This window comes from Saccostrea echinata, unplaced genomic scaffold, assembly GCF_033153115.1.
Source record: "Saccostrea echinata isolate AGI-Se365-2 ecotype Australia unplaced genomic scaffold, CSIRO_AGI_Sech_v1 ptg000045l, whole genome shotgun sequence".
NCBI lineage: Eukaryota > Metazoa > Mollusca > Bivalvia > Ostreida > Ostreidae > Saccostrea > Saccostrea echinata.
In genome coordinates, this window is record NW_026889794.1 from 1188301 (window position 1) to 1216144 (window position 27844).

The 27844-nt window shown below is 32.8% G+C and overlaps 2 protein-coding genes across 3 annotated transcripts; both read left to right on the forward strand.

Moving 5' to 3' along the window:
* The first annotated feature begins 658 nt into the window (after positions 1–658).
* Positions 659–12041, forward strand: LOC133201562 (biliverdin reductase A-like). Its single transcript, XM_061337361.1, has 8 exons — positions 659–732; positions 957–1088; positions 3850–3966; positions 4483–4580; positions 5041–5142; positions 5461–5638; positions 11608–11732; positions 11865–12041. Exons 2-8 carry the CDS (start codon positions 961–963, stop codon positions 11999–12001), a joined length of 885 nt encoding a protein of 294 aa, XP_061193345.1. The 5' UTR covers positions 659–732; positions 957–960; the 3' UTR covers positions 12002–12041.
* Positions 12042–14488: 2447 nt separating this feature from the next.
* Positions 14489–25857, forward strand: LOC133201860 (E3 ubiquitin-protein ligase Mdm2-like). Of its 2 annotated transcripts, XM_061337658.1 has the most exons (11): positions 14489–14821; positions 16191–16248; positions 17501–17722; positions 18664–18738; positions 18828–18961; positions 19181–19322; positions 19558–19789; positions 22473–22576; positions 23641–23802; positions 24132–24212; positions 24442–25856. In XM_061337658.1, exons 2-11 carry the CDS (start codon positions 16192–16194, stop codon positions 24955–24957), a joined length of 1725 nt encoding a protein of 574 aa, XP_061193642.1. In that variant the 5' UTR covers positions 14489–14821; position 16191; the 3' UTR covers positions 24958–25856. The 2 variants fall into 2 exon arrangements, with proteins under 2 accessions (XP_061193642.1, XP_061193643.1); XM_061337659.1 differs by lacking the exons at positions 23641–23802; positions 24132–24212 and having other exon boundaries at positions 24442–25857.
* The last annotated feature ends 1987 nt before the right edge of the window (positions 25858–27844 follow it).

The following is a 27844-nucleotide window of genomic DNA, read 5'->3' on the forward strand; positions in this document are numbered from 1 at the left end:
GCAAGGCTGGTGTTATAAGTCCTACAATAGGCTTTACTGGGGATCTATACCAGCAATAAAAAGGTCAAGGTGTGTAGCCGTAATACTACCTGCAGACTTTGGACAAGTTTCGCTGATCCGGATTTTTTAGCCTTGGGCTGGGAATTAGGGCCTGTAATATGCTTCGACTTATGCGTTGTCGGTCTCGCATATACATACATGGAATAAAAATAATAAATTGAAAAAGAAACTAAATGATAAATATTTTAAAGTAAAATAATACTATCTTTTGTTCAAAGTTTTCCATTTTTTGCCAGAGTTTTCTGCATTAAGTACTGGGATTTCTAATCTCGACCTCTTTTGTTGTGTACACATAAGCATACATTAACAAACAAACATTAAGTAATGTATATTTACACTGCAAATGGCAACTATAAAATTAGGTCATTAAACGATTATCAGTAAATAGAAAATTAGATAAATTACTTATAAAGGTGCAATATAAATTTGTAGCCATCCGTAGTCTTGCTGAATATGTAATCGTCACAGAAAACATATACTTCCTTTATTTTTTCTTATTTAAAAGGGCACACTTTCTTCCGATTTTAGAAAGTTTAATTTATTCCCAACGCAGTAAACCATGTGAATGTTTTTACATTAAATCAAAGTACGTGAGACGTGATCTTGAATTGTTAATTTCTTTTTTTCAAGTGCATGTTTTTGTGGACATAACGAAGTAACCACAGTAACAGGGTAAGTGACAATGAGATTAAAGAAAAATCATTATATAGTGTTAATTATATCAAACATGCAACAGTTTTAAATACACATGCATATTTTCCTTCCGTGTTAGGTTACGAAACACTAGTGTATTGCGACACATTTTTGCAAGTAAGCTGTGAAGATTTTATACAGGTTTGTCAAATGACTAAAGATATTTTTTTTTTGACATCTAAAAAGTTTTTTTTCTCGTTTAGAGATATGAGCAGTAAAATTTATGGAGTCGCTGTCATCGGTCTTGGTTTAGCGGGACGTATTCGCGTGGGAGATTTAACGAATAGCACGTCATACGATAAGATACAATGGTGTTTGAAAGGATTTGTCTCAAGGTTTTCTATTCATCTCTCCAATAACATAGCTACCATAAATGCTTGCATACCTAAATTAAAAAGGATTGTAATACGTGGACCATAAGTTTGCTTTTTTAGGGAAAATTTTTGGTTGTCATGGAAAAATATATTATTATTAATTAAATTATTATTATTATTATTATTATTTTTTTGTATCTGGAAACTTAAATTATCTCTTGATTTAACAAAAAAAAAAAAAAAAAATAAAATAAAATAAAAACTAATTGCTAAAGTTGCAAAATTGAAAGACGCACCTCTTGAGATATATATATATATATATATATATATATATATATATATATATATATATATATATATATATATATATATATATATATATATATATTATATATAATTGTGTAGGCATTAATTATTTATTGTATATATTGTATATAACCTGAGTGTCTCTTAATAAAAGAGGGTCATCCTAGCTGCAATAATGTAGCCCTCTCCTTTTTTTTTTTTTAGGAGAAAAATATCAGATAAAAAAAAAAATCGGAGAGGGCTACATTATTGCAGCTAGGGTCATCCATGTATCACAATTACCATGTATGTGGTATGTTTCACAGTCTAAAAAGCAGTGTTGTTTTCCTTGACATGAAAGACAAAGAAAGGCCTCTTTGCGCTGTCGTAGTTGATACATAAAAATTATATCCCAGAAAGCCTGTCCTATTTTCCTTTTAAATAAATTTGCAAGACATTAATTTTAATTCAAGATATAAAACCATCTTAATTCTTCTTTCAAAGCTATATATGGCGTATCTGAGTTAAAAAAAAAAAATAATAAAAATACGAGACTGAGTGTAAATGAACACGATATTTGTTATTTACGTTCAAATTAAAATTCTTCACCGATTTTGAACTTGAATAACTTCACGTTTCTATAGTGAAATTAACTTTTAATCTGTGTCTAAAATCTAAATGCGGAGTCGGTAAATAAATCGGTTATTGTTTTAAATTTCTAATATCTATGTAACGCGATTGATTTAAATTGTATAATTTATAGGAAAGTCCTATCTTTATACAGAGTAATAAAACAAATAGAAAGATCTTTTTAATTTTAGTTAGTCTGAACTTATCAAAAATACGCCATACATGACTTTAAATATCGTAAGTCCCTTGTACCATAGCATTCCCCATTTTAACAGATAAATATTTCTACTGTACTCTGTAATCTATAATAGCAAACTAGATACATAAACATATAAGAGAAGATTAGGAACTAGGATATATGAACGCAAACAAATAATAAATACGATGTCTAGAATATCTTTTTAAACTTTCAGATTGAACGATAAGGAGATGTGAAAATGGGGTGGGGGGGGGGAGTTCTTATCATAACCCCGCTCCGAAGGAGAGGATGGTATACTGTTTTACCCTTGTGTGTCTGTCTATGTGTCTGTCCGTAACAAATTTTCGTCGCAGTGTTCTCAGCAACTACTCATCACAGATGCTTAAAATTTTAGGACACTCTTTGTCTAGGCACGCCGTATGGTAGGATTCACTTTTGTACAAATCCGATGTCACCTTCCTCGTTATCCGTACGTGCGTCTATCCGTACCAAATTTTCGTCAAAGTTTTTCAGCAACTACTCATCGCAGATGTTTGAAACTTTAGCACACTCTTTGTTTAGGCATGCTATTATGGTGGGATTCATTTTTTTACGAATCCGATGTCAATTTCCTGTTTACCCAGGGACGTTGCATCGTTTTTGAAAGTGGGGGAGGGGGGGGGGCAAAGAAAAAATTTCGACGTACCTGAAAAAAAACTTTACAAGAAAAATAAGGGTGGGGGTGTCCAAACTGGAAACTCTTATTTCGTTAGGGGGGGGGGGGAGGGGGCTATAAGTTTCAACTTCTTCCAGTGCCAAATTTTAATTACACACTACTAAATTACCCATATTTGACTACAGAGAAGTGTATACTGCAAAATAAAAAGTGAGGGGAGGGGTAAAATAGTAAAAAAGTTATGTTTGGAAAAAAATGGGGGGCCAACCCCCCCCCCCATGGCCCCCTGATGCTATGTGCCTGTTATCCATGTGTCTGTCCGTGCCACATTTCTATCGCAGTTTTCTCAGCAACTACTCAAGGCACATGCTTGAAATTTTAGCATACTCTTTGTTCAGGCATGCCATATGTTGGGATTCATGAGAGCGTATATTCACATCAGAGCGGGGGTATTACTAGTGAGCATTGACTTCTTGTTCGAATTTGGTGAATTGTTGTCTCAGGGGCGACTTGTATTTTATTCTGGTGTATGCGCATGTTGAAATTTCGCCATAGCATCCCCTTTAACCTCACTTACATATATTTTAAAAATATCAAAAATACGGATAGATTTTGAGAGAAATATTAGTTAAACTAACTTTACATTGCATCATAACGTGAGAAATTTGGAAAATATATCACAGTTGAAATAAATTGTTCTACTTGATGTATTACCTTCACTCTACACATTCTGAAACTCAATCTAGAAGGCTTCAAGTTCAGTTAACTTATCAATATCTGCAGTGCTCCTGTGGACCTCCACGGGAGCCCTGCTTATACCCATTGGGAGTCTAAATGCGGCCTCCAGACTACCTGCAGTCAGAAAAGCACCCGCATTATTTTTGCTCTGTTTCGCCACCTCTCTCTCTCTCTTATCATTGTTCGATAGGAAAATATGATTATGCATTTATATAAGTGTAATTTCATTCTTTTTAAAAGAAAATGTCTGAGGCACTTACATTTCTTACATGCAGGCGCAGTTTAGAGATCGAGGGTGTTCAACAGCTGGCGGAAAGTGAGGTTTTTGACAGAAAAGACATTGATGCAATATTAATCTGTACAGAAAATGGATCACATGAGCGACTAGTCAGGTTAATTCAAATTATCTGTTGATCTAGAGACTGTAACATATAACCCCAATGTAACCTGCAAAAGGAAGGGGGTGTCATATAATCTTGCTAGTATGCAATAAAAAATAAAGATGATTAACGATTGCCTCCCCCTTTTATAACATACATCTGACGACCTTTTTTCGTCAAGAAATTTCTATTTATATTCTAAGCAACTGAAATTGCCTCCTTTGCGGCTTAATCGCATATTGCATTTGACTGTAAGACATTCTGATGACAATATTAGTCGCTGGTGCCTTCTTGCATGGTTCAATATTACCAGCAGTTTTTCCTTGATACATGTAATGTATTTCTTCTAATTAGTCATGTAAAGAAAATTATTGTATATTTTTTGTTTATATTTAGATGTATATAAACTTTTAAAACTTTATCGTTCCTATGCAAACATGTTCAGTGATTATTTTAAAATTTAGCTATGTTAATTTGTAATAATCTCCACTATAGCTACTTATTTGAAAAATTATTTGATTATCACAGGAGAGGAATAGAGAACGGAAAGCATGTCCTCTGTGAATATCCATTAGCTCTGTCCTCTCGTGTTGCTAAGGAGTTTTTCAATCTAGCTGAAAAGAAAGGCAAGTTGGTGCCATCTTATCAACAGTATACATGGTATACCGTATAGCGGGTGTAAAATTTGGCGTTTTGCTTGCTCAAAGGTATGCCAATAATTCTGGCGGAACTTTTTTTGGCGGACACAGAATTCCGTGACATTGCAAAAGAGAGGAAATTCATCTTTTAGATAATGTTCAGTACGTTTAAGATACATTTGAATACCGATTTACACAAAAGTTTGAGTAAATACAATACCAGATGAAAGTTATATTGCTTGTACAACAGACTAATCAAAGTTATTTAAGTGATTTTTTTTGTATTAAGTAGTGATAATGAAGAGTGCAAATTTGGCGATTAAAATTTTAGCAGCTTACTACAAAACCGCTAAAATAAGCCAAAGTTAGCACCCCGCTAAACATACCCGCTATACGGTATACCTGTTTTCTGGAACTTTTTGACACTTAGATATTTATATTAATGTAGGTGTTATTCTTCACGAGGAAAATATTGGTTTGTTATTTAACTACAAAGAACAGCTTGATAACAGTTCTATTCCATGGAAACACTGTGACATTTCAGTGAAAGGTTGGTATATGTATATTTCTACAACATGTGCTGTAAAGATTTGAAAGATTTTTTTCAATACAAAAATTTATTTATTTTTATTCACTACACTTTAAAATTATAAAGTTGATTATTGATAAACGATAATTATCTGTGCATTCTTATCAAGAGATGTCCACCACACTTTTTATTTCCAAAGGAATTTATTTGAAAAATCAATTATATTTAACAGAACTTGCAAATAACAAGAAAATGGACTATCTTCACTATATACTATTTTCTCAATTTCTTTTCAATAATATGCAGTCACGTTTTCGGTATTCTGAATTATTTTATAAGGAGGATACAATGGATGGATTGAGGATCACGAGAATTCAGGGCCACCGTTTGTATGTAACATTGGGCTGGTAGAAACTGTCTGTCATCTATGTGGTGACCTAAAAGCTGTGGGTGGCTCCTTCAGTAACACAGAGTCCAGCTTTGAGGCGGTGGCTCATTTAGAAACCCCAGATAAAAGGTTATATATATGTACTTTTTGATAACATTTTACCACAGATTTTCAGATAGCCTTACTTCGACTGACATAATGGGCGTACAATTTTATTTTTTAGTTTCCTGTAAAACACTTTTTATTCGCTAGAACATAATTTTCACTTTATTGTGTGAGACCGCCATATAGCGAAAATCTCATTCTTGCGCAATACATGTATTTTGTATTCTCGCGGATACTTGAATTAGCAAAAATTACTATAGTATATTTCACTGTAGGAAAGCCGATGACCGTAATATAGTTTACGGTCATCAAAACATGTCGGCCGAGCTGACCGGTAAGAATTTTTCATTCAAGATATCAAACATTTGATAGCATATCTGTGTAAATTCCGCTGAAAATTGAATGTACGCTAATGAAAACTTGCTATTGGTTATTATAGCTTACTTGAACTTAAGGAAATAAAGCTGAAGTACGACCTCAAAGTTTTTGAGAATGATGACCGTAACAAAATATTAAGATGACCGTAATCGAAGTTTATTCCGTGAAGAGGGATGACCATAAATTTATGATGACCGTAATATCAAACAGAAAGCGTCAAAATAAAGATTTAAAGTGTACACGTGTCAAACGTTTTTTACGATCGGCAACGATTCTGTGTGCGATCATACAACTAAGAAAATATGATAAACATGCGATCGTGCAATTTGAAATTCATTAAATACCCTTAACAGTTTAATGAAATATAGTAAGAGTTTACCGATTTACATGGGCTGAAAGTCTGTCGAAACAGAACAGGACACCGAACATTTTTTTAAGAAGGGGGGGGGGGGGTGACAGATTTTCTAATCTTCTGCTTGGATAATTATGTCTACATTTTAAGCAAAATCAAAAATCCAGACCTCTTGCTAATAATTGTCTATTGGCACTCGATTAAAATGAATCAGATACTAACAAAAAGTATTGGAAGGACCGAATTTTAGGATTATAGAAAAACAGGTTTTATTGTCTAGGGAATGGCTGTTCAATCACAAGAGTTGGCATACCTATAAATTTTACCGAAATTTTCAGTAAATAAAAAAAAATTAATACACTATACTATAAAAATAACAATTACAGGAGTTGGGATATCTATCAATTAAACTAAAATTACAAGTGTTATCATTTTACTGAAAATTGTTATTATTGTAGTATTTATATTTTTTATTTACGGGATATGGAAAATTTAGGGGAAATGATAGGTATAGTGTATGTGTATGTGTATGTGGGTTAGTGAGGCTGCTTCCTTCCACTTTTTTAAACATAACTTTTTACTGTAACAGTTGAAATGTTTATTGAAAGGTTGGTTGCCCTCCCCCCTTTTTTTGCAGTATAGTTAAATAGTGATACTCTGGTACTTTGTGAATAAAATTTGATTGTGAAAGAAGAAACCAACCCCCCCCCCCCCCTCCAACACACACACATTCAATAAAGGATTTTTCGAATTTGGACAATTTTCCTTTCTTATTTTGCTTGTCAAACTTTCTAAGGTAATTTTACATTTTAACCCCCCCCCCTTTTTTTTAAACGATACTGTGTGCCTGCAAATAAATTCTGTTCTGTTGAAATATATTATACGAGATATTATAACTGCTATAACTTTGAGGTAAAACTTTGCGAGCCCTCCAGTTCGTTTTCCGTAGTATCTCCTTGATTAACATAGTTAAGTTTAATTTCTGATATTTATGTAGGTCAATTTTAATGGTTAAAAACGATATATCACAATGACCGACTGCCTTGTTTGAATTTAATAATATATTATACATCGAAATAACACTTCCTAAACAGAATTTACTCTGATTTGTGCTTTTTTTTCACGCTATTTCCCAGTTATACGATCGCTTAATAAACGATACATGTCGTTGACGATCGCCTCGCAGTTGTCAAAGTTTCCAATTAAAAGTTGTTTTGATGCTAATGTATACAGTTTTAATTTTAAAATGTTTAGTTCATACCTCTAAGAATGACCTTCAATGTTGATAGGTGATAATAATCTAAACTATCTCAAAGCATGAAAATTCGGTGTTTGGAGCATTGTCGATTTGATCCGTAACATTTGCACAGAAATTATTTTACAAATTTAATCTGGGTGATATTTGCCCGAATTAAATCTTTTCTAGCATTATTTACAGTTGGTTATACTCCAGCACATACAAAACTGCTTTAACTTATTCTTTACGATATTTTCTTCAAGTGTTGCCGATCACATCAGAGTTGTTTACAGGGGTGTTGTGACACGACAGCGGTGTTTTTCTTTGAAGTTTACTCTTCTGTATTAGCAATACAGAACGGGTGTATGGTGGGTGGAGCTACTTTCCGTTCTGTATTAGCACTGTATACCGTATTCTATTAGCCAACTATTCTGTATCTAAAATACAGCACGGTCTAAAAATAAATCTGATTCAATTTATTAAAAAGCACGTACAAGTTTGTAAACGCTGAAGTTTTTCTATCATAAATTTTGGAGAAATATTTCCCTGGGAATGAAAAATGTCAAAAATTCTCAATCACTTTTAAAAACGTATTCCACACAGAATCTACACGTAATTTCGATCCAAAGGAAAATTCACAATAATGGAAAATACCACTCTCCTCGTGCAAACTCGTTCAATTAAAAATTTCATCTTAAATCCTTATCGCTGACGACAACCGCACGTCTCTTTCACTACGTTTTTAATGTCGCAATTCAATTAGAAAATAAAAATCTGTGGCATCAAAGTTCATCGAAGAGTTTTCTGTATATCCTGTTTTTGTAAATCTAGTTAAACCGGGATTTTAAGATCCCTGAAATATATTATGATCAATCTCCATGTACAACAAACCACAACAACTACTGTTAAATCCTCCACCTTATCCATTAAGACTGACTATCACTCGATTCAACTACCCCATTTAATTATCAAAACTGATCTGACCGAATCTTACGTTTTCCGTGGAAATATATATACTGCGGATGTATACTCCCCATCGAGGCCTCATCTACAGAACTCTGACGGAAGTTTGGATGCTGCACAGTTATAAAGTGGGCGGAGCTATTTTTCTTTGATTGATCGTGTCACAAATCATTTAGAGAACTCGACAGGTTCTGTATCGTAGATACAAATTTGGGGGTGGAGACTCGTGCTACGCACTCGTCCACCCCAAAATTTGTATCTACGATACAGAACCCATCTCGTTCTCTAAATAATACTTACAGAACATGTAGAATTGATGTTAAATAAGATATAAAACATCTAACATGAATTTTGTACAAAGATTACGGTCATCTATATAACTGTTTTACGGTCATCATCTTCTCGCTGGAATGTGTTTGTTACGGTCATCATACTGCAAAATTTCGAAGGCCTTTTATCATTTCATTTTCTTTTGTTTGGGTAAACAACATCTACTGGTGTGGAGATAACATCGATGTTCGTTTAACCAATACCTTAAATTATTCAGTTTTATTGAATAATGTTTATAATCGCCGTCGAAAATTTTCAACCGATCATCTCAGCCGACATGTTTTGATGACCGTAAACTATATTACGGTCATCGGCTTTCCTACAGTGATATTTAAGAAATAAGGTATCATTTTTAAACATCTATCAGGATATAAATACGGGTTGGTCACGAGATCAAATTCCATAAAGCCCGAAGGGCTTTATGGTAAATTTGATCTCGTACCAACCCGTATTTATATCCGATAGATGTTTAAAAATGATACATTATTACTTATATTTACATTTATGACTTATTCATATTTTATATTTTCCTGATTATAATCTTTCACGCGTGAAATGTTTTATTTTTCAAACTCAACGGCACGTATTTGATCCATTGTTTGCGCGTTGACCCTTTATGACGTCACTGAGAAATTACGTCGAACGTTTATGACGCGAGGAACCTGTGTTTATACGGATATAGATACGCGTTGCTTTCAATAGTGTTATATAAGGGAAAACATTTGCAAATGTAAATATTTAGCAATAACGTGTGTGAAAATTTTATCTCGATTATTACTACAGTATTACCAAACACAAATCTCGCGAAAATAGATCGAGTGTCTCGAAAATGTGGTCATATTCAGTACCCGAAACCCAATAATGTCAGTGAAATAGGTGAAGATAACGAACAGCTAGTGATCGATCTCAAAAATTTTACAAACAATGTAAATCTGTGAATATGGCAAAAAACACGGATCCCCGAAATTCCAGAGGTGGGTTCAAGTGCCTGGGAGAAGTAAGAATCTCTCGTCGACCGGTCACACCCGCCGTGAACCTATGTTTTGATCAGGTAGGTGGAGAAATCCGTAGTCAAATAGTCAAACTTAGTATTAAAACAAAGGCCTAACCAAGTACGTGTATAGTATAAAATATATCAGTCAAAATAAGACTAAAGGATGGGTTGTATTGATGACAAGGTCATTATAACGACCGTAGATTTACGAAATGCTGACTTTAAATGAGGTTGTTGAAATCACTGGAATATCCACTTATTTGTCAGTAGCCAGGCTCGGTTTAAAAATTGATCGTACTCAAAGCATGCTCTTGAGTATCGAATAAACAGCATATGCAGCTGATAATGGAATATTACTACATAAAATAATAAAAGTTGACGATAGAAATGCTGAAGTCATTTCGTTTGTCATACAGTTTAGTTATTAGTTGGCCGTTATCGTCTATAGTCAGTAAAACATCCAAACATGAAACAGATTTGGCAGATTCTGCGGTGTCTTTTTTTTTTTTTTTTTTTTTTTTTTTTTTTTTTTTTGATAAAGTTTTGTAAACAAAAATGACTTCTCGGTAAAATGGAAAGGGTCAATTGTCAGATTTGTGACCAATTATCTCAAATAAAATATCGGAGATTAATTTTTAGAAGATCTTTTACCTCACAATCACAAGAAAAAGGGGTTTAGTGCTATCAGCCACTAGAAAACGACGGATTGTCGAAGTACATATGTATGCCATTTGTGTTTAATAAAAGTAGCACCGTGGGACAGACTATAATAAACCGAACAAAAAGTCAAAACTAGATTTCGAAATTTAAAAAAAAAAACGTCTCTGACGAGTCTGTAGCTCTACTGGTTTGCACTTATAATAAAGAAAGATGTGTCTTAGTATAGTCTATTTGTGTAAAATAGCTTATCAGACCAAAACTGTAGGAGGAGAAGTTCTTCTAAAAAAAAACATCGAATAAATCTTCTCCTTTTTTAAGTAACGGTGGCAACTCAGTGCATGAACCACGTCTTATTGAAATTGGGCCAAAACTGTAGGAGAAGTAGCATTCTGAAAGAATTTGAAGAAATCTCTATTTTTAGTAACCATGGCAACACCGTTTGTCGAGATCAAAAACCGATACATAGATACAGAGAATTATGCATCATAGTATAGTCTACTTGTATACCAAGTGTTGTTGAAATTGGAAAGAATTTCAAAGATTATTTTAGTAACCATATGCATGGTACAACGTTTGTCGAAATCAAAAACTGATAAAAAGAATTTTAAAAGTATCTTAGTATAGTCTACTTGTGTTCCATGTCTCATTGAAATTGGACCAAAACTGTAAGAGGAGTAGAGTTTTAAAAGAATTTCGAAAAGGTTTATGTTTTAGTAACCATGGCAACATCGTTTGTCGAAATCAACAACTGATAAACAGAATTATGTATCTTAGTATGGTTGAAATTGGACCAAAACTGTAGGAGGAATAGCGTTTTTAAAAATTGTTTACAGACAGACAGACAGTCAGACGGACGGACGGAGACGGACACTTTACCAATACATAAGCTCTTCTGGCCATTTTTGCAAATAACAACACTTTTGTGCATCAATATTGAAACATTTTTTGATTTTTATCTACTTGACTTTCACATCATTTAAGTATAATATAAAGATTTTGACTTAAGCTTATAATAAAATGTTTTATGATTATCCAACTTTTGTCTGCATCATTTTAGTCTAAATGGTATCATTTTATAGAACGGTCACCATCACTCTAAACCGATCGAAAGATTGTTACGCAAGGGAAAAATCCATTGTGTTTCAACTTCAGGATGGGAGCGAACTCAACATAAGTCCTACAAAAACATCAGGGGCCAAACCAGGTGCGATTGTATATAAAAGAATTGGATGTATATATACGGACAAGTTTGATTACATTTTATTGCCTTAGCAACTATTTTTAAAATCAATTTATTCATTTTTTTTTTTTTTTTTTTTTTTTTTTTTTTGCATAGATTTATTCCTGCAAGATTTCCACAAGTTTATGGACGAGATAGTCAGTGGTAGGATAGACCAGGAAATGAAAGCCAGAACCATGAGAGCTTTAGAAATAGCCGAGGATATCCATCGACTCATAATGCCTAAATTGTAATTACATGTGATCAATTTCTGAATAAATATTATTTAACGGATTTTTTTTATATATATATTTTCCCCTCAAATATACGAGGGCTGTCCATAAAGTTCGTGGGCAAATGCTATAATTTTCTTAATAAAGTCCGCACTGGCAAACATATTGTACGATATTTTAATATAGACCATGATTTAGTCAAAATATATAAAAATCAAAACAATGCACACTATTTTTCGAACGTTATAGGTATAAATACTTTGTATATGTAAACCGCAAGACCCAGTCTGACGTGAAGCTATACTTTCATGATAACGTCAAAAATATGGATTTTGAATTTTTATCACATGTTCATGGAAACACGCTACATTTTTTCTTTATTGTGCCACACTGCCAAGTGTGTGCGATAATTTTTATGTATAGATCATTTTTGATTTAATTTTTAAAATTCAAAACAACACACCATAGTTTACGAGCGTCATCGTATACACAGACTGCACAATCCGACGTTGCGCTACTTGTGTTGTCTCCGAAATTGTACATACCGTTGAAAAATCGTATATACCAATTTCAGATCAATGAATTAAACATATTCCAATAATTTGAAGTTGTTTGAATAAATATTTTGTCGCTGACGTCGTTTCAACCATATTAAAGCGTAATTTTATGATTTGACGCTGCTCCGTTCGGATGGCCGACGTCGCCTTTTCTGTCAATATTTGAAACATATTTCTTCCAGTTTTTAATATTTTCACTGTCTGTATACTACGCGATACTAAAAACATAAAAAAAAAAATGAAGATAGTCGCCTTATTGTCGACATATATGATTTTTATTAAGCGTTAACTTGTTTTATGAAGAAAATAATCATTTTAATCAGAACACTTTATTTATGGCATTTTAATCCTGGACACTTTCGGCGACCTTTAAAGACCGCGATTTACAAAAAATATCGCGTATTAAAACAATTAGAATCAAATTATTCTGACTTAGATTTTCATAACAAATATTTTATACAATAAGTATATCTAGAACCATTCATTTTGAAAAAAAAAACAGCCATCGTCCACGAACTTTTTATGGACTACCCTCGTACATACATGTACCGGTATGTAATAATCAAGGGATGGACTCCAGATTATAATTAAGTTAGAAGGTGCAAATAATACAAAAATATTTACATGTATGCATATCAAACCAAAAAGTTTAATACTGCTTTAATTATCGGTTAATTATGTTTCATACTAGTAACTGTTGATTTTTGGCCAATTATTAAAAAGGGGGGGGGGGTTACGCCTTAAATCTTCCACTGATGTTGACTTGTAATCTTTCAAGTGTTAAACAAGATTTAGAACCTGAGAGCGGTCCTCTTAATTGAAATTTATCCGAACGAAAGCAAGCATAAAACAATGTAAATTGTTATAATATATCATACATACATTACATTGCAGCAGCTCCTACCTTACCTGATACAAGTACATGTGTACTTAACTATTTAGATTTTTGATTTAAAAAAATCTTCGGAAGAGATTACTGCTTTGATGTTTTTCGATTTCTTAATTTTACAGATGGCAGAATACAAAACATTTCAGTGATTTTTTTTACTTTTGTGGATCTATAATATTGAATTTTGTTAAAATTTTGTTTGTAAACACTTCATTTTACAAGTTATTACAAGTGTCGTTGTATGACTCAGTTATGGTTACGAGGAAGGTAAGGATGCAAAACAGAAAACAAATTAAAATCGGCACAATGTTTATTTCAAAAGATCAAAACATCCCCCCAAAACGTTGTAAAACAATTTAAGGGCAAATACTTGGTATAATTAATTTATAAATTAAATTAGTTTATAATTAAATTTAAATGTGAAAATTGCAATAAAAGAAGTCGTCCTTATTCGTAAGGAGATTTAATTTTTATCATAATTCTTGAGACAAATATAATCATATGTTCGCTATATACACGTACATGTAGTGATATACATGTTCCCTAGATTTGATGCGGTAGCATCTTTGCTGACTGTACACTGAAATCATCTATTTAATATGCAAGCGGAATTGATATGTCCTCCAAAAAATACTTAAATAAATAAAAAAAAAATTTTGTTTCTCCTGAAGAGTGTCAAAATATGACATACGATAATTTTGAAGCGCAACGATGTAATATATATATTATTTGTATTTTTAAAGATATATGATGCTTCCCCCTTCTCATCGAAATCGGTTCAAATGTGGTGAATCCCTAGCTGTATGTAATGAGAATCATTAATCAAAAAGTCAAAGGACAGGTCACGCGCCCGTCTTCTTTTTTTTTAATCGGGTTTGGTATTTATTGTACGGTGTTTCCCGCCATCAAATGATGAATGATCATGACGGATGTCAGATGAGGTATTTATTACTCCGATTTGATTTCATATGATTACATCTAACAATGAGGGTAAAGTTTTTTTTTTAAATTTATTTATTTTATAAAAACTGTTGACTAATCTCTGTCAATCTGTTAATTGAAAATGTATATATAGAACGGGGATGTGAAACACGTGTATTTGTTTATTCGACCTTGAACTTTACAGTGGGAACAAGTCCAGACTTGTTCTGGCGTTCAGGGCTGGTATGGCAATTATCCACGTTTTATATTACCTGACTTCCTGTTTGTGTGTAAGATTTTATTGATTTGAATGATATTTGAACCATTGTGCATATCCCAGGAAGTTCTGCAGAAAAAGACCCACGTGCATGTCCGAACAAGTTTGGAATTTTGATGTACCATTGGTCATTAAAAATGATTTTTAAATGCAGTGTGATATTGTGCGAGATTTAAATGTTCATATTGGAAGCCGAGGTAAGAATGGTCAACTAGAGTAAAGTTTTTCCCAATATTTCATCTTTCTCTATCCTTAACTCCATCGGTCCCTTGAAGTATGACATTTTCAGCTTACAAATCAGTTGTGAATTATGTTTAAAAATAAAACCGAGGTTTCATATGAAATGAATCGAATTTTATGTATGGAGGATTATCAATTTGTATCATGTTTAATCCCCACCCCCAATAATTTTTGAGTTCATTAGGCCTACATTGTAAAAATTTTAAGCTGATACTGCATGATTTCAATTTTATCAAAATAGGAGATATCAAGAAGAAATATTCAAAATTTCGCCAATCTCCAATTTTGCTTCGAAGAGATCAAAACTTGTCAATTTCATTTTCTAATAGGGTATAGGAAATAAAAAAATAATTTAAAACATTTTTGTCAGAAAATTGGACAAAAATCTTGATCAGAATATGCAAGGTACATTAATTACTGTGTTTTTATCATTAAATAAATTTACTTTTATATAATAGGTAAAACAATAATATCAATGTTAATGCTCATTGTAACAAACTTCACACTGTCCTTACTTCTATAACTTCGTGATACATGTAGTAGTGTCACGAAGGACAGTTAGGACACGTACAGCACAAGTTGGCCACTCATTGGTGCATTTTGTACAAAAATAGCCATGATGCAATACAGTGTGTCATTTTACAGAAATCTCTCCTGGAAATTCTTTTAAGCTGATACATGTGTATTGGATAAAAAATGAATGCATGTAGATGATGCTTAATAGAAAACAAATGACATGGTTTGAAGATTTGCTGAAGCATCAACTTCAGAAAGTACGGTAAATGGTCGATCTTCTCTTGAACTCACTGGATTTTCTGTAAGCCAGGCAAAATGCCTCCAGGAATTAAGTTGGTGATTTTCCTGAAACCTCTATGGTGAGCAGAATTAAGATGTGCATGTTTGTCAGTGAAATATTGAATTTAATGATGAACAAAATGAAGTTGTTGCATATATTTAATTTCGAGACCTGCAGATTTATGTATGTCAATCAAGATTAAAGGCCTGAAATTTCTATCAAATGCACTAGCTGCTAGCAATTGTATGTCTTAAAAGTGATGAATGGATGCATATGATCAAAATATGTCCAGTCACTCTATCAATTATAATTTCACTATAAATTCCCTTATTTAGTTATTTTTTTAACTTGCATAGGACTTCATTAATTTACTGTTTTGTAATTGTAACAATTCAGCAGAATGAATCTGAGGCATTTCGATAAAAATGTTATGTCTTAATTAAGAAAAACTAATTAGGGCAAAATATTTTATAGCTTTAGCTAGGTATTCTAAGGATATATTATTTGATTTTTAAAATTCTTTCTTTAAGTATGGCAGAGCCTCAGAAATTTGTATCCCTTGTTAAGGATGGGATGGATCGAGGTCAGGTATGTATTGAATGCATGGCTGATTAACTAAGAACAGGAAATGTGTTTTATCTGAATTTTGTCATTTTTGACAATGACGAAATTGTGAGAGTCTCCAATTCTTGTTCAAACTTGTCTGCATTGCAGAGTCGTTACAGTATAAAATGTGTGAATTTGAAAGTTTTGCGCACATTTCTGTAACCATGGATTTTTCATTTATAGCCGTGGTTAATGCTAGTGAGGTAAAATTTAAAATCCTTTTTAAAACCATTTAGTGAGCTAAAAGTTTAAGTCATTAAGGATATAACTTTTGGAGGGAAATAGTTCTTTCAAATTTTCTTGTAGATGAGGCGAGAAAAATTATTTTCAGGCGATCATGACATAAAAAAAAAAATTGTTGTAAATTTTTGAAAAAGCATTTTATTTACTCCCAGTTGAATGGATTTTTTTTTTAAGTTTTAGAAAAAATTTAGCATATATAGGCATATTTACTATGAAGTGAGAAAATATTTTGTATGCTCATATTTCCAGGGTTTTAGATGAAAAATTATAAGCATTACTTGGCTATCTCTAAAACTTGCCCAATTTCAAGAGGTTTTGGCAAGGATGTCTGATTTGCACTCTTTTAAGCTTTTTTATCATGTTTATTGAAAAAAAATTAGATATTATTTATAAATGTAATGAAGAGAAAATGTGATAAAAGATATCAAGAGAATATTATGATCAACAATTTTTAATTTAAAGAATATAACTTGCAGACAGTTTAACCATATTAACTAAGCTTTCAGAAAGACAAAAATATCATTGAAATTCACTCAAGATACCAGTATGTAATACATGAATTTTGTGAATATGCAGGATATAAAATAAACTAAACAGAATGTATACTCTTCATGGGGATGTGATTTTAAAAATTTGTATGATGAAAAATTCTAAAAGTTAATTACTTGCTATAAAAGTCAAACTTGCTAACAGTTTTCTTGAAAATGCCTACATTAAAAAAGTGCAGCAACGTTCAAATCATATTTAAAACTAAAGTTGGGATAAAACAGAGAAAATTTTATACATTAAAAGATAGATTGTTAGGTAAATAAAAAAAAGTAATATTTAAAAAAAATGTTAGCACCTAGATTGTTTACAAATAATATTATGTATTTTCACAATTTGTATATACATGGAGTATTTTTGATGGTGACAATTAAAGAGTTGAACAGATGTATATTTTGTATTACATTTTCCCCCAAAAAATAAGTTATGAATCATCCTCATGTAGGAAGGGAATGCAGGAGGACAAAATTCAGAAGACAAATTGACTAATGATGAGAAGGAAGAAAAACAGACATCAGCTGACGTAAATCAGGAGCAGACTTCCCCAGGTTTGTCAAGGGCATCAAATTCTGACAGGGTGTCAGGACAGCAACCCCAGGTTAGCAGTCGAGTAGCAGGTCCCTCCCACATTGTGGTAGCAGAGGAGATAACCGTAGGGGTACCCCTGGTAAGGGAAAATAGTAGCCACATTCTTAAAATCCCAAAATAGAGATATACAGAACTTATGTATAACTATTCTTTGAAAAATGTGAAGAATTTATTTTATTGTATCAAGCAAAAGTGATAAAACATGGAAGACATGAAAGTAAAATGCAAGCAATGTGGTTGGTGTGGTTGGCTTAAAGCAGAAATATCTACACCATGTATGGATTTCCTTTAAATTAAAATCAACTAATTAAATCTAGATCCCCATTAGAAGTAATGGCAGTCTGATTTAAAATCAAACCCTCGCTAGCTCCTTTTTATTTTGATTGTCACATGAAGCACAGCAATCGAAATAAAAAGAAGCTAGTAAAGGTTTGATTTTAATCAGACTGAAGTTAAGGCTATTATATACATCTGTAGAAATTATTCTACTTGTCCAAAGATTTCCTATTTCCTTATAACTTCTTCCTTAATAATCCAAAAATAATAAAACTTGGTATTTGTTGTGGGCAATAAAACATACCGGTATTTTTAAATGAAGTTCATTTGTCATTTTGAGTGCCAATAGACTGAATATTACACTCCTCTGGTGGTTAAATCATTGTATTGATGAAAAACAGCCATTAATTGTATATTATTAAGAGCTACTCCAATGAATGTAATTAATAACCCCCAGGGATCTCAAATTCTGTTAGTCTTAGAAAGAACTGGCAAAGAGATATTAATATCAGGAAATTTAAAGAACATATGTTTGGTTGTATCCATATAATAGTTGTTTCATATATTTCTTTAGTTTTGGTTATCTTTTCAAAGCTTTTCATGTCAAGTTAATTACTATGATTTTACCCTCCATTCTTAATTTACAGTTTCAAGACTAATCACAGGGCCCTTTCTGACTGGTCAGTTTTCTAGCTGTGTGTTGTGTATTGATACTTATATCCAATATTTCTTTCTGTTCCAAAGTTCCGACCAAAGAAGGAATTTCTAAAGATTCTAAAAAATGGTGGAGCTGAAAGCAATTTTTTCACAAAGAAAGAGGTATAATATTTACTTGATGAGAATGACTTCAATTTTTTTTGGTGATATTCATATATGAGGATTCACAATAATTTTTATTTTTTAAACAGATCATCCGTTGCTTGAAGGAATATATAGGAAAGAGGCGGTTATATAACCCCTATGACCCAAGTGAAGTCAACTGCAGCCAGGATGAACTCAGTGAGGTGTTTGGTGTTCAGAAATTTACCATAGCTGATGTTCTGTAAGTAACTTAGTATTATATGTTCTGAATTGTTCAGTCACTGTTAATCAGTATACAAAGCTTGCAGGTTTTTTAAAAAAAAAAAAAAAACATTTGAATTTGATAATGAATATTCTTCATATTGAGGACAATTACAGCTAAATTAATGAATGTGTTACATTCATATCAAGTCATTCTACAAAGGAGATAAGAAATGCAAGTTTCTGTTCTGTTGAACAGGAATCTGATTCATAAGAACTGCTACCAGCTCCCAGACACCTGTCTGAAGAGAAGACAGGTACTGGTTACCAGACCTCTCCCTAGAAACCATCAGGAAACTGGTGCTGCCCTCTCGACACAAAGCACACCAGTTACAGGGGAGGTAAGTCTGGATATCTGGTTCTTGTACCTCTCTGACATACAAAATATACATCCTAATGTCTCTCATTAATGTACAAAAAGTACAGTAATAAATATAATAATAAAATAAATAGAAGATTAGAGGTGAAAAGTGTCAGATGTCTTTGGGGTAGAAAACAAGAAATAATGGGATCATCAAAGATCAAAACTCTGACATTTTGAGGGTTGACAAATGCAGTTTTCAATATACATTTTAGAGAAGTAGCCCTGCAGTATGTGTTGGTCAGAGTGGGCCCACCTCCATCATTACTAGCAGTATTGGTCCTTCCACTTCAGGAGGGGCATCTTTACATTCAACATCTACATCACCACAGGGGGCCTCTAGGGAGGGACAGGAGAGCAGGAGACAAAGGCGGAGGTCAAAAAGGAGACCAAGACCGAAACGAAAGCAGGGCAGAAAGAATAGCTCTGGAGCAGGACAGAGTGGTAGTAAGTGTTTATTTTACGAGTGAAAATATTTTTTGATTTTATTAGATCACCTGAGCCGAAGGCTCAAGTGACGTTTTCTGATCGAAATTTGTCCGTTGTCTGTTGTCATTGTAGTCATTGTTGTCATCGTCGTAAACTTTTCGCATTTTCATCTTCTTCTCAAGAATCAATGGGCCAATTTCAACCAAACTTGCCACAAAGTACCGGTATCCTTGGGTAAAGGGGATTCAAGTTTGTTCAAATGAAGGGCCACTCCTTCTTCCAAGGGGAGATAATTATGAATTCATGAAAAATTAATGGCATCATTTAAAAATCTTCTTAAGAAACACTCTGCTTGAAAATATGAAACTTATATGGAAGCATCCTCAGGTAGTGTAGATTCAAGTTTGTTCAAATCATGACCCCAAGGGGGTAGGGTGGGTCCACAATGGGTGATCAAAGTTTAGGAATATAAAGGAAAAATCTTTAAAAAATCTTCTTCTCAAGAACAGCGAAGCTATGATTGTTCATATTTATATGGAAGAATCTTCAGGTAGTGTAGATTCAAGTTTGTTCAAATCATGACCCCCAGAGATAGGGTGGGACCACGTTGGGCAATCAAAGTTTTACAAAGGAATACATAGGAAATTTTTTTAAAAATCTTTTTCTCAAGAACAACAAAGCCATGATTGTTCATATTTATATGGAAGGATCCTCAGGTAGTGTAGATTCAAGTTTGTTCAAATCATGACCCCTAGGGGTAGGGTGGGGCCACAATGAGCGGTCAAAGTTTTATAAAGGAATACGTTGGAAAAAATTTTAAAAATATTCTTCTCAAGAACAGCAAAGCTATGATTGTTCGTACTTATATGGAAGCATCCTCAGGTAGTGTAGATTCACGTTTGTTCAAATCATGACCTCCAGGGGTAGGGTGGGGCCACAATGAGGAATCAAAGTTATACAAAGGAATGGAAAAATCTTCAAAAAACTTCTTTTCAAGAACAGCAAAGTCATGATTGTTCATATTTACAGGTAAACTTCAGATATGTCGACAACCTGGGATATGTCGACGTCCTTCTGCGGTCCCGGCAGTATTTACTATATAAATGATTTGCAAAGACTCTGATTTGTCGACCTCGGTAATGTTGACAACCCCGGTTATCTCGACGTATATTCACAGTCCCAAGAGCAAAATTTACCTGGTATATGTCGACATCGGCAATTTTCTGCTCTACTGAACCTACCTGTTTGTCAGATAGGGTCGCTCGTCACGCACGGACGACTCTGGGTATCTCGACGTCATCAAAATTTCACATCTTTCACACCCATGTTTTGACTGCACGCTGCTTAATTAATTCTATAGACTGTGTTTGTAGATGAATCCCAAGCTATATCGGCGTCTTTGAGAAGCTTAACTGCTAAATCTACATGATTCTGCGTAAATGTAATGACGGTTATTTATATGGAAACCTAACATAACTTTTAAATTTGAAAAAGGTAACTAAATTGCAATAAATAACAAACACACTGAATAATTCAAAAGATGTTTTAAGGATATTTTGTAGTTAAAATATATTCAACAGGAAACAATCCAATTAACGACACGTTTGACCGAATCAGCCGTAATTCATGCATCTGTAACATCACTACGTTAGTTTAGATACACAGATCTCTTTAGAAAATTAATTTTAAAGCACATTCTTCCTGAATGAAATAAAAAAAAAAATCTGCATTTAATTTTTTTTTCCGTTATCGGATATAGAGTTTATAGGGTTCGAAGTTTATAGAGTGCATTTCGTATCCTGTTCTGACAAAAAGGCAAGTTGCACTCGAATGCTGTAACTTCGTGCTGAAACTTTGTGAATGTAGAAAGATTTTGATAAAGAACACGTTTTATAAACAAGATTTTAAAAATAACTTCTTAGGTTTTTAACAAAAATAGAGGGAATTCTGAAATATGTTGAGCTACAGTCTATATTGAAGTCATGTACGTATAATAAGCTTGTCTGTTTTGCTATGCAGTGAAATCTTGGACATCAAGTCTCAACTCTGATATCTCGACACCCCGGATATCTCGACATTTTCCGATGGTCCCGTCGATGTCGAGATAACGAAGTTTACCTGTATATGAAAGCATAGACTAAAACATTTTCATTCTAACTAATAAAATATGTAGCTAATTAATCTGAACGGACCAATAAAAATTTCTGTAAAACAATATGAATAAATTACCGGTGTCCAAATTCTCGAATGTGTTTTTAGCTTTCTATACTAGCGTCTTGGTGGGTAATTAGGCAATTCTGAGTCAATTCATTGCTTAATTTTATGACAGTGATATGAAGTAAAACGTAATAGCAATCATGATGTAATATGGCACTTAAAAGAAAGATGTCAGATGTTTTGGATATTAAGATGAATTACAATGGTCCTTGCTGATCGCAAAATTTGAACGAATTTGTAGAATAAAACACTTTATGTAGATGTTTTGTATATTTAAAAAAAGGATAAAAAAAAACATTGTAATGTTTATTTTTAAATTAATCGTTACAAAACATTACTGTTTCCTTTCTTTTGACGGACTTATAAAAGCACCTGCAGTCTAGTAAATGGAAAAAAGCACTAGTCTGGCTGGATTAAAGCCTAAAAAAAGTTAGTGTCGAACCCTGGATACCTGTAATTTGACTGAATATATTTACTTTTTCAGGTCAAAATCAGCCAGGTTCTTCGGGATCTTCTGAATGTTCTGATCCATTGTACATCAAGGTGAAGGTGGAGACGGACTCAGACACTGACCACACTAGTAATCAGGTAGTTATGTTGAGAAGTTTACAGATGGTACACACAGAACACACTGCATAGTATTAGTTATATTGACAAGTTTACAGATGGTACACACAGAACACACTAAGTAGTATTAGTTATATTGACAAGTTTACAGATGGTACACACAGAACACACTATGTAGTATTAGTTATGTTGACAAGTTTACAGATGGTACACACAGAACACACTGCGTAGTATTAGTTATGTTGAGAAGTTTTCAGATGGTACACACAGAACACACTGCATAGTATTAGTTATGTTGAGAAGTTTTCAGATGGTACACACAGAACACACTGCATAGTATTAGTTATATTGACAAGTTTACAGATGGTACACACAGAACACACTGCGTAGTATTAGTTATGTTGAGAAGTTTTCAGATGGTACACACAGAACACACTGCGTAGTATTAGTTATATTGACAAGTTTACAGATGGTACACACAGAACACACTACGTAGTATTAGTTATGTTGACAAGTTTACAGATGGTACACACAGAACACACTGCGTAGTATTAGTTATGTTGACAAGTTTACAGATGGTAAACAGAACACACTACGTAGTATTAGTTATGTTGAGAAGTTTTCAGATGGTACACACAAAACACACTAGTAATGAGAGGTGTGTTCAACAACGCCATTGCTTGTTGGTGCTCGCCTAAATTCCTTATTCCTCTTGCAAAAATGTTCGCAAGCACCGCTTTGTTGCACAGGCCTCTAATACTTATTTAAAGGTATCTTTCCTTAAAATATTTTATAGGACAGAAAAAATTTGTGATCGGTCGGGCATAGACGACCGATCACATCATTATTTCATAATTAAACGATAATTATATGTTTCAAGAATATAATAGTGTTTCATTTTTAAGAAATTTAGATATGTGATAAAAACCCTTTAAGATTTATTTAAGAATGAGTTTCATCTAACTGTATGTACAAAGAGGCTGTTAAATTGTGATTCTGTAATTCTCATATTCAAACAAAGGAAATTGGGTTTTCAATGGAGATAAATAGAAGAGACAGTAATGACATTTTTCTGTCCCATTTAGCAGGATGGCTCCTCCAGCCAAATTGAACAATCTTCAGATGATCTGTGGTTCCTGGAGGAAGACCATCAAGAGGCCTCTGACACTTTCTCAATTGAATACGAGTTGGAGGACTCTGAGCCATCGGACATTATATCTGAATCTTCCTCTGTAGTATCAGGACAGGTGAGACTTATATGGTGTGCATAAAGTAAATTATTATGTACAGTGCATAGGTCTTTCTTGAGTACATTCAAACCTTGTTATACGGATGCTTGTGTTCCCAAGCAAATTGTCAGATTAATGAAGCATCCGGATTACAGAAACATACTTAATACATTATGTATATAGAAAATATAAATTGTTCACCACAAATTTATCTGGAAGGTGAAGGGTCTGGATTACTAGTGTCTGGATTAATGAGATTTCACTGTTTTAGTTTGAAGTGTGTGTGTTGTCTCAGAGAACGTTTACAAGTACTCTATGATGTTTACTTCTACCTGTACTTTACACAGGATGTGATTGTGGTCTGTTCAGACAGTGATGTTGAATTTTGGGCAGATGAGAGTGACACATGTACAGACTGGAATGAAGGAGTATGTATTGGCCATAATTGCTTAAATTAACATGCACTATAGCAAAAAAGTTTGTGTAATTTTCTTAATCAACAGTAGTTGACAGTCACATGGATCTATAGATCATTAACTCACAGAGTTAACTGAATGATTGGGAATCGGTTTTCAATGTTTTAGGTACTTATTTCAGTGTAGTAATTTAATCCTTGATGGGAGAGATTTGCATTGACTTTTGTTTGCCTTTTGTCAGGACCAGTGGACGTGTGCATGTGGTACAAAAAACACCCCAGTCCAACGTCACTGTATATTCTGCTGGAAGATACGTCCAGGCTGGCTTGGAGAGAAAAGAAAATATTCACCCTCCAGTGAAGAAATGGACTCGAATAAAAAATTGAAGGAAGACAGTGAAACAGATACTTCAGATATTGGGAGAGTTGCAGAAAGAGAGACATTGAAATCGGACTCAATAGATTCTGGAATTTGTCTTTCTAGCCAAGACACTGCATCATCTCAAGCGGAACTGATCCAGCTCGGATCCAGGAGGATTTCACTGAATTATAGGAGTAAAGAATCTCCAGTAAAGAAAGGACCAGAGGATCCATGTATAATTTGTTTGAAGAGACCTAAAACAGGCAGCATTATACATGGGGGCACAGGGCATCAAGTTTGTTGTTATCCCTGTGCCAAACGTTTAAAGAGAAAGAAACGAAAATGTCCTGTATGTAGACGTACAATTAAAAATGTTATAAGAAATTACGTTCTATAATGATGCATGTCCAAAACACCAGAGTGTTAGCCAGATTTCAATTACATTAGAATTTTGAAGAACATTTTTAGGATTATGAAAATCCATGTAATTAATTTCTACAGTAGACATTTTAATTTTTCTTATGTGACATGCATGTATATTTAGAACCCTGGTGTTAAAGTATATTCTTTGTTGTTGAATATGATGCATTGCTAAATTATGCAAAGTGCTACCAGTTATTGCTGTGAACCAGTTACATGTATTGTTAAAATTGTTTTCTTTATGTTGTAAGGTTTTGTAATTTTTGATGAATTTTATTACAATTCTGTACAAATGTTATTTTTTTTATCGGGATATAAATGACTGAGGGGTAAATAAATTCAAAGATGATGAAAATACTTGTTCATTTAGTACTATGCCAAATTGCCAATTTTAAGTTCTGTAGGCACATATTTTATAGTACAAGATATTGTGATTGAGTATTTGGGCACATTTGTATGTACAGTGTATACTGTGTATGCTACATGCATTTTAATCACAGGCTGTATGATGAGAAAAATTATGTATTGTGTATATGTTTTCTTTCTATACAAAAATGTAGAAACATGAACATAAACTGTACATACATGTATAGTGACAATATCTTTAAAATCTTAGTCTTTCTTTGTCAGAAATAGGAAAAAATGGCACATGTACATACATGTATACTGTATATTAATTTTTTATTGATGTACGCACATAATTTTATAAAGCAAAAGAGTAGGCAAATTTTGATCAATTTTTTTCTCGTTCATGCTCTGTAATACTTTTAATCATCGCAAGATTTCCTACGAAAGTTTAATTACTGAGAATTAAATAGCAGAGAATATCTACATGTAAGTTATAAAATTAATTTATAGCTATGAGTTTTGAAGAAATTAAGTGCTAAATCAATATATACTCGGTATCATCGCAAGATTTCCTACGAAAGTTTAATTACTGAGAATTAAATAGCAGAGAATATCTACATGTAAGTTATAAAATTAATTTATAGCTATGAGTTTTGAAGAAATTAAGTGCTAAATCAATATATACTCGGTATTCAGTAGTGTCTAATAGTCTCTCAGTAGTAAATCTTATATCTGAACTATGAAGAATCTTATTGTTTGACTGACTAGCAATTTGTTTATTTAAGGAATAAATTTAATAGCTACCCAAGTAATACTGTTTAACCTGGGTTGGGACAGTTTACACTTTATAAACCATGAAGCGGTTTATAAAAAAACATCAACTTTTCCAACCCAGGTTATACCAGTATAACTTGGGAAGCTGTTATATTTATTCTCTATAATTTAATTTTCCATCATTAGGTCTAGAAAATAAGACAATTTTTACTTCAAAAGTGCCTTCAAATTGAATAGATTTTAATGTCATGCAAATTGATACGTTTTGACGTTAAGTCGTGACACAGGCAACCCAGGTTATATGGTATAAACTAAATTTTTTATCCAATCAAATGACATGTTACAACCAAAATTAAATTATTTCCAAGTATCATTAATTTTATAAGCTCCCTACAGGTAAAATTCAAATCTGTTGTAAGAATGGCTCCTTTTTCATCTGGAGGTTTTTCAGTACTACTTGTAGTAAAGCCTATTGCCATTATTTAATCTTATTTTGAAACTATCATAAGAATTTATTGGGCTTAGTTCTTGAAGACTAAATGGCAAATGTGAATATCTGAATTTTTTTTATCCATTTGTGTATGTATTTTATTCAACATCGAAAAAAAATTGATTGCATATAATATACATGTACCAATTAACAGTTTGTGAGAAATTTTGTGCTACAGAATGGTGATCGAGCTTTTAGCTGGTGAATTTCTATGTACCGGTAGCTTGGAAACACAAAAAGGCAAATTTTTCTATGTGTATATGTAGTCATTTTTCAGAAAGCATTGAGATTCACTGGTATAATAGTAAACATGTGTGGCCCATGAGCCTATTGTTATTTAAATAGTCATGTACAGTTTTAATTTGCATCAGTATGAATTCTAATTACATATGTACATGATTGTACATGTAACTATTTAAATGATTTTTTTGTTATGTGTCTTTATTTAAGCTTGTTTTTGTTATATTGTTTAATATTCAATATTTTCTTTAATATTTTTCTTTTTCAGGTACACTTTTTATTTTTGAATTTGATATAATTAAAAAAAAATGCCTGTAATCATTATAATGGTATATTAGGACATTTGTAGTAATGAACATTAAGTTTGAGGGAAATTTGTATATACATGTATTTGGGAAAAGGCAAAGATTTAATCTGTGGTCATGATTTGAAATTACATTCAGAAATATTAATATTGCAAAAAAATTAATAACTGGTTTCAGTTGGGTATGAATTTGAAGCACTGACCTGTTACAGGATTTAAAAAATGTGAATATTTGTAGATTAGTGTTTTATACATGTATGTTTTTAAAAGTGCTAGCCTTAAACTTTTTTCAAACTACCTGCTACAATGACAAGTATTTTTAGTAATACATGAACCTACTTCTACCTCTGTTGTGTGAGCTGGAGTGAAAAGATGGCTTTGAAATGGAAATTTTTTTCTTTCTTAAAATCAAGGAAATAGATTTATTAAAAAACAAAAGTGAGATATTCTAGTTAAATAGTTTGGGTATTTAGGTTTTTTTTCCCTAACAGATAAGTCCAATAATAAATACACATGTATAAATATAATAAACCTAAATTTTATGTAAAGGTTGCTTTGTGACATATACTCTATAAAGGGAATTAATGCTCATACAAATGTCATTTATATAAATGAGCCCTTCCCTGCACAAATGTTGTCAGCTTTCGTACAAACTGCATACTCTTGGTTTTTTTTTAAACACTGAATAATGATTAAACTCTCTATAAA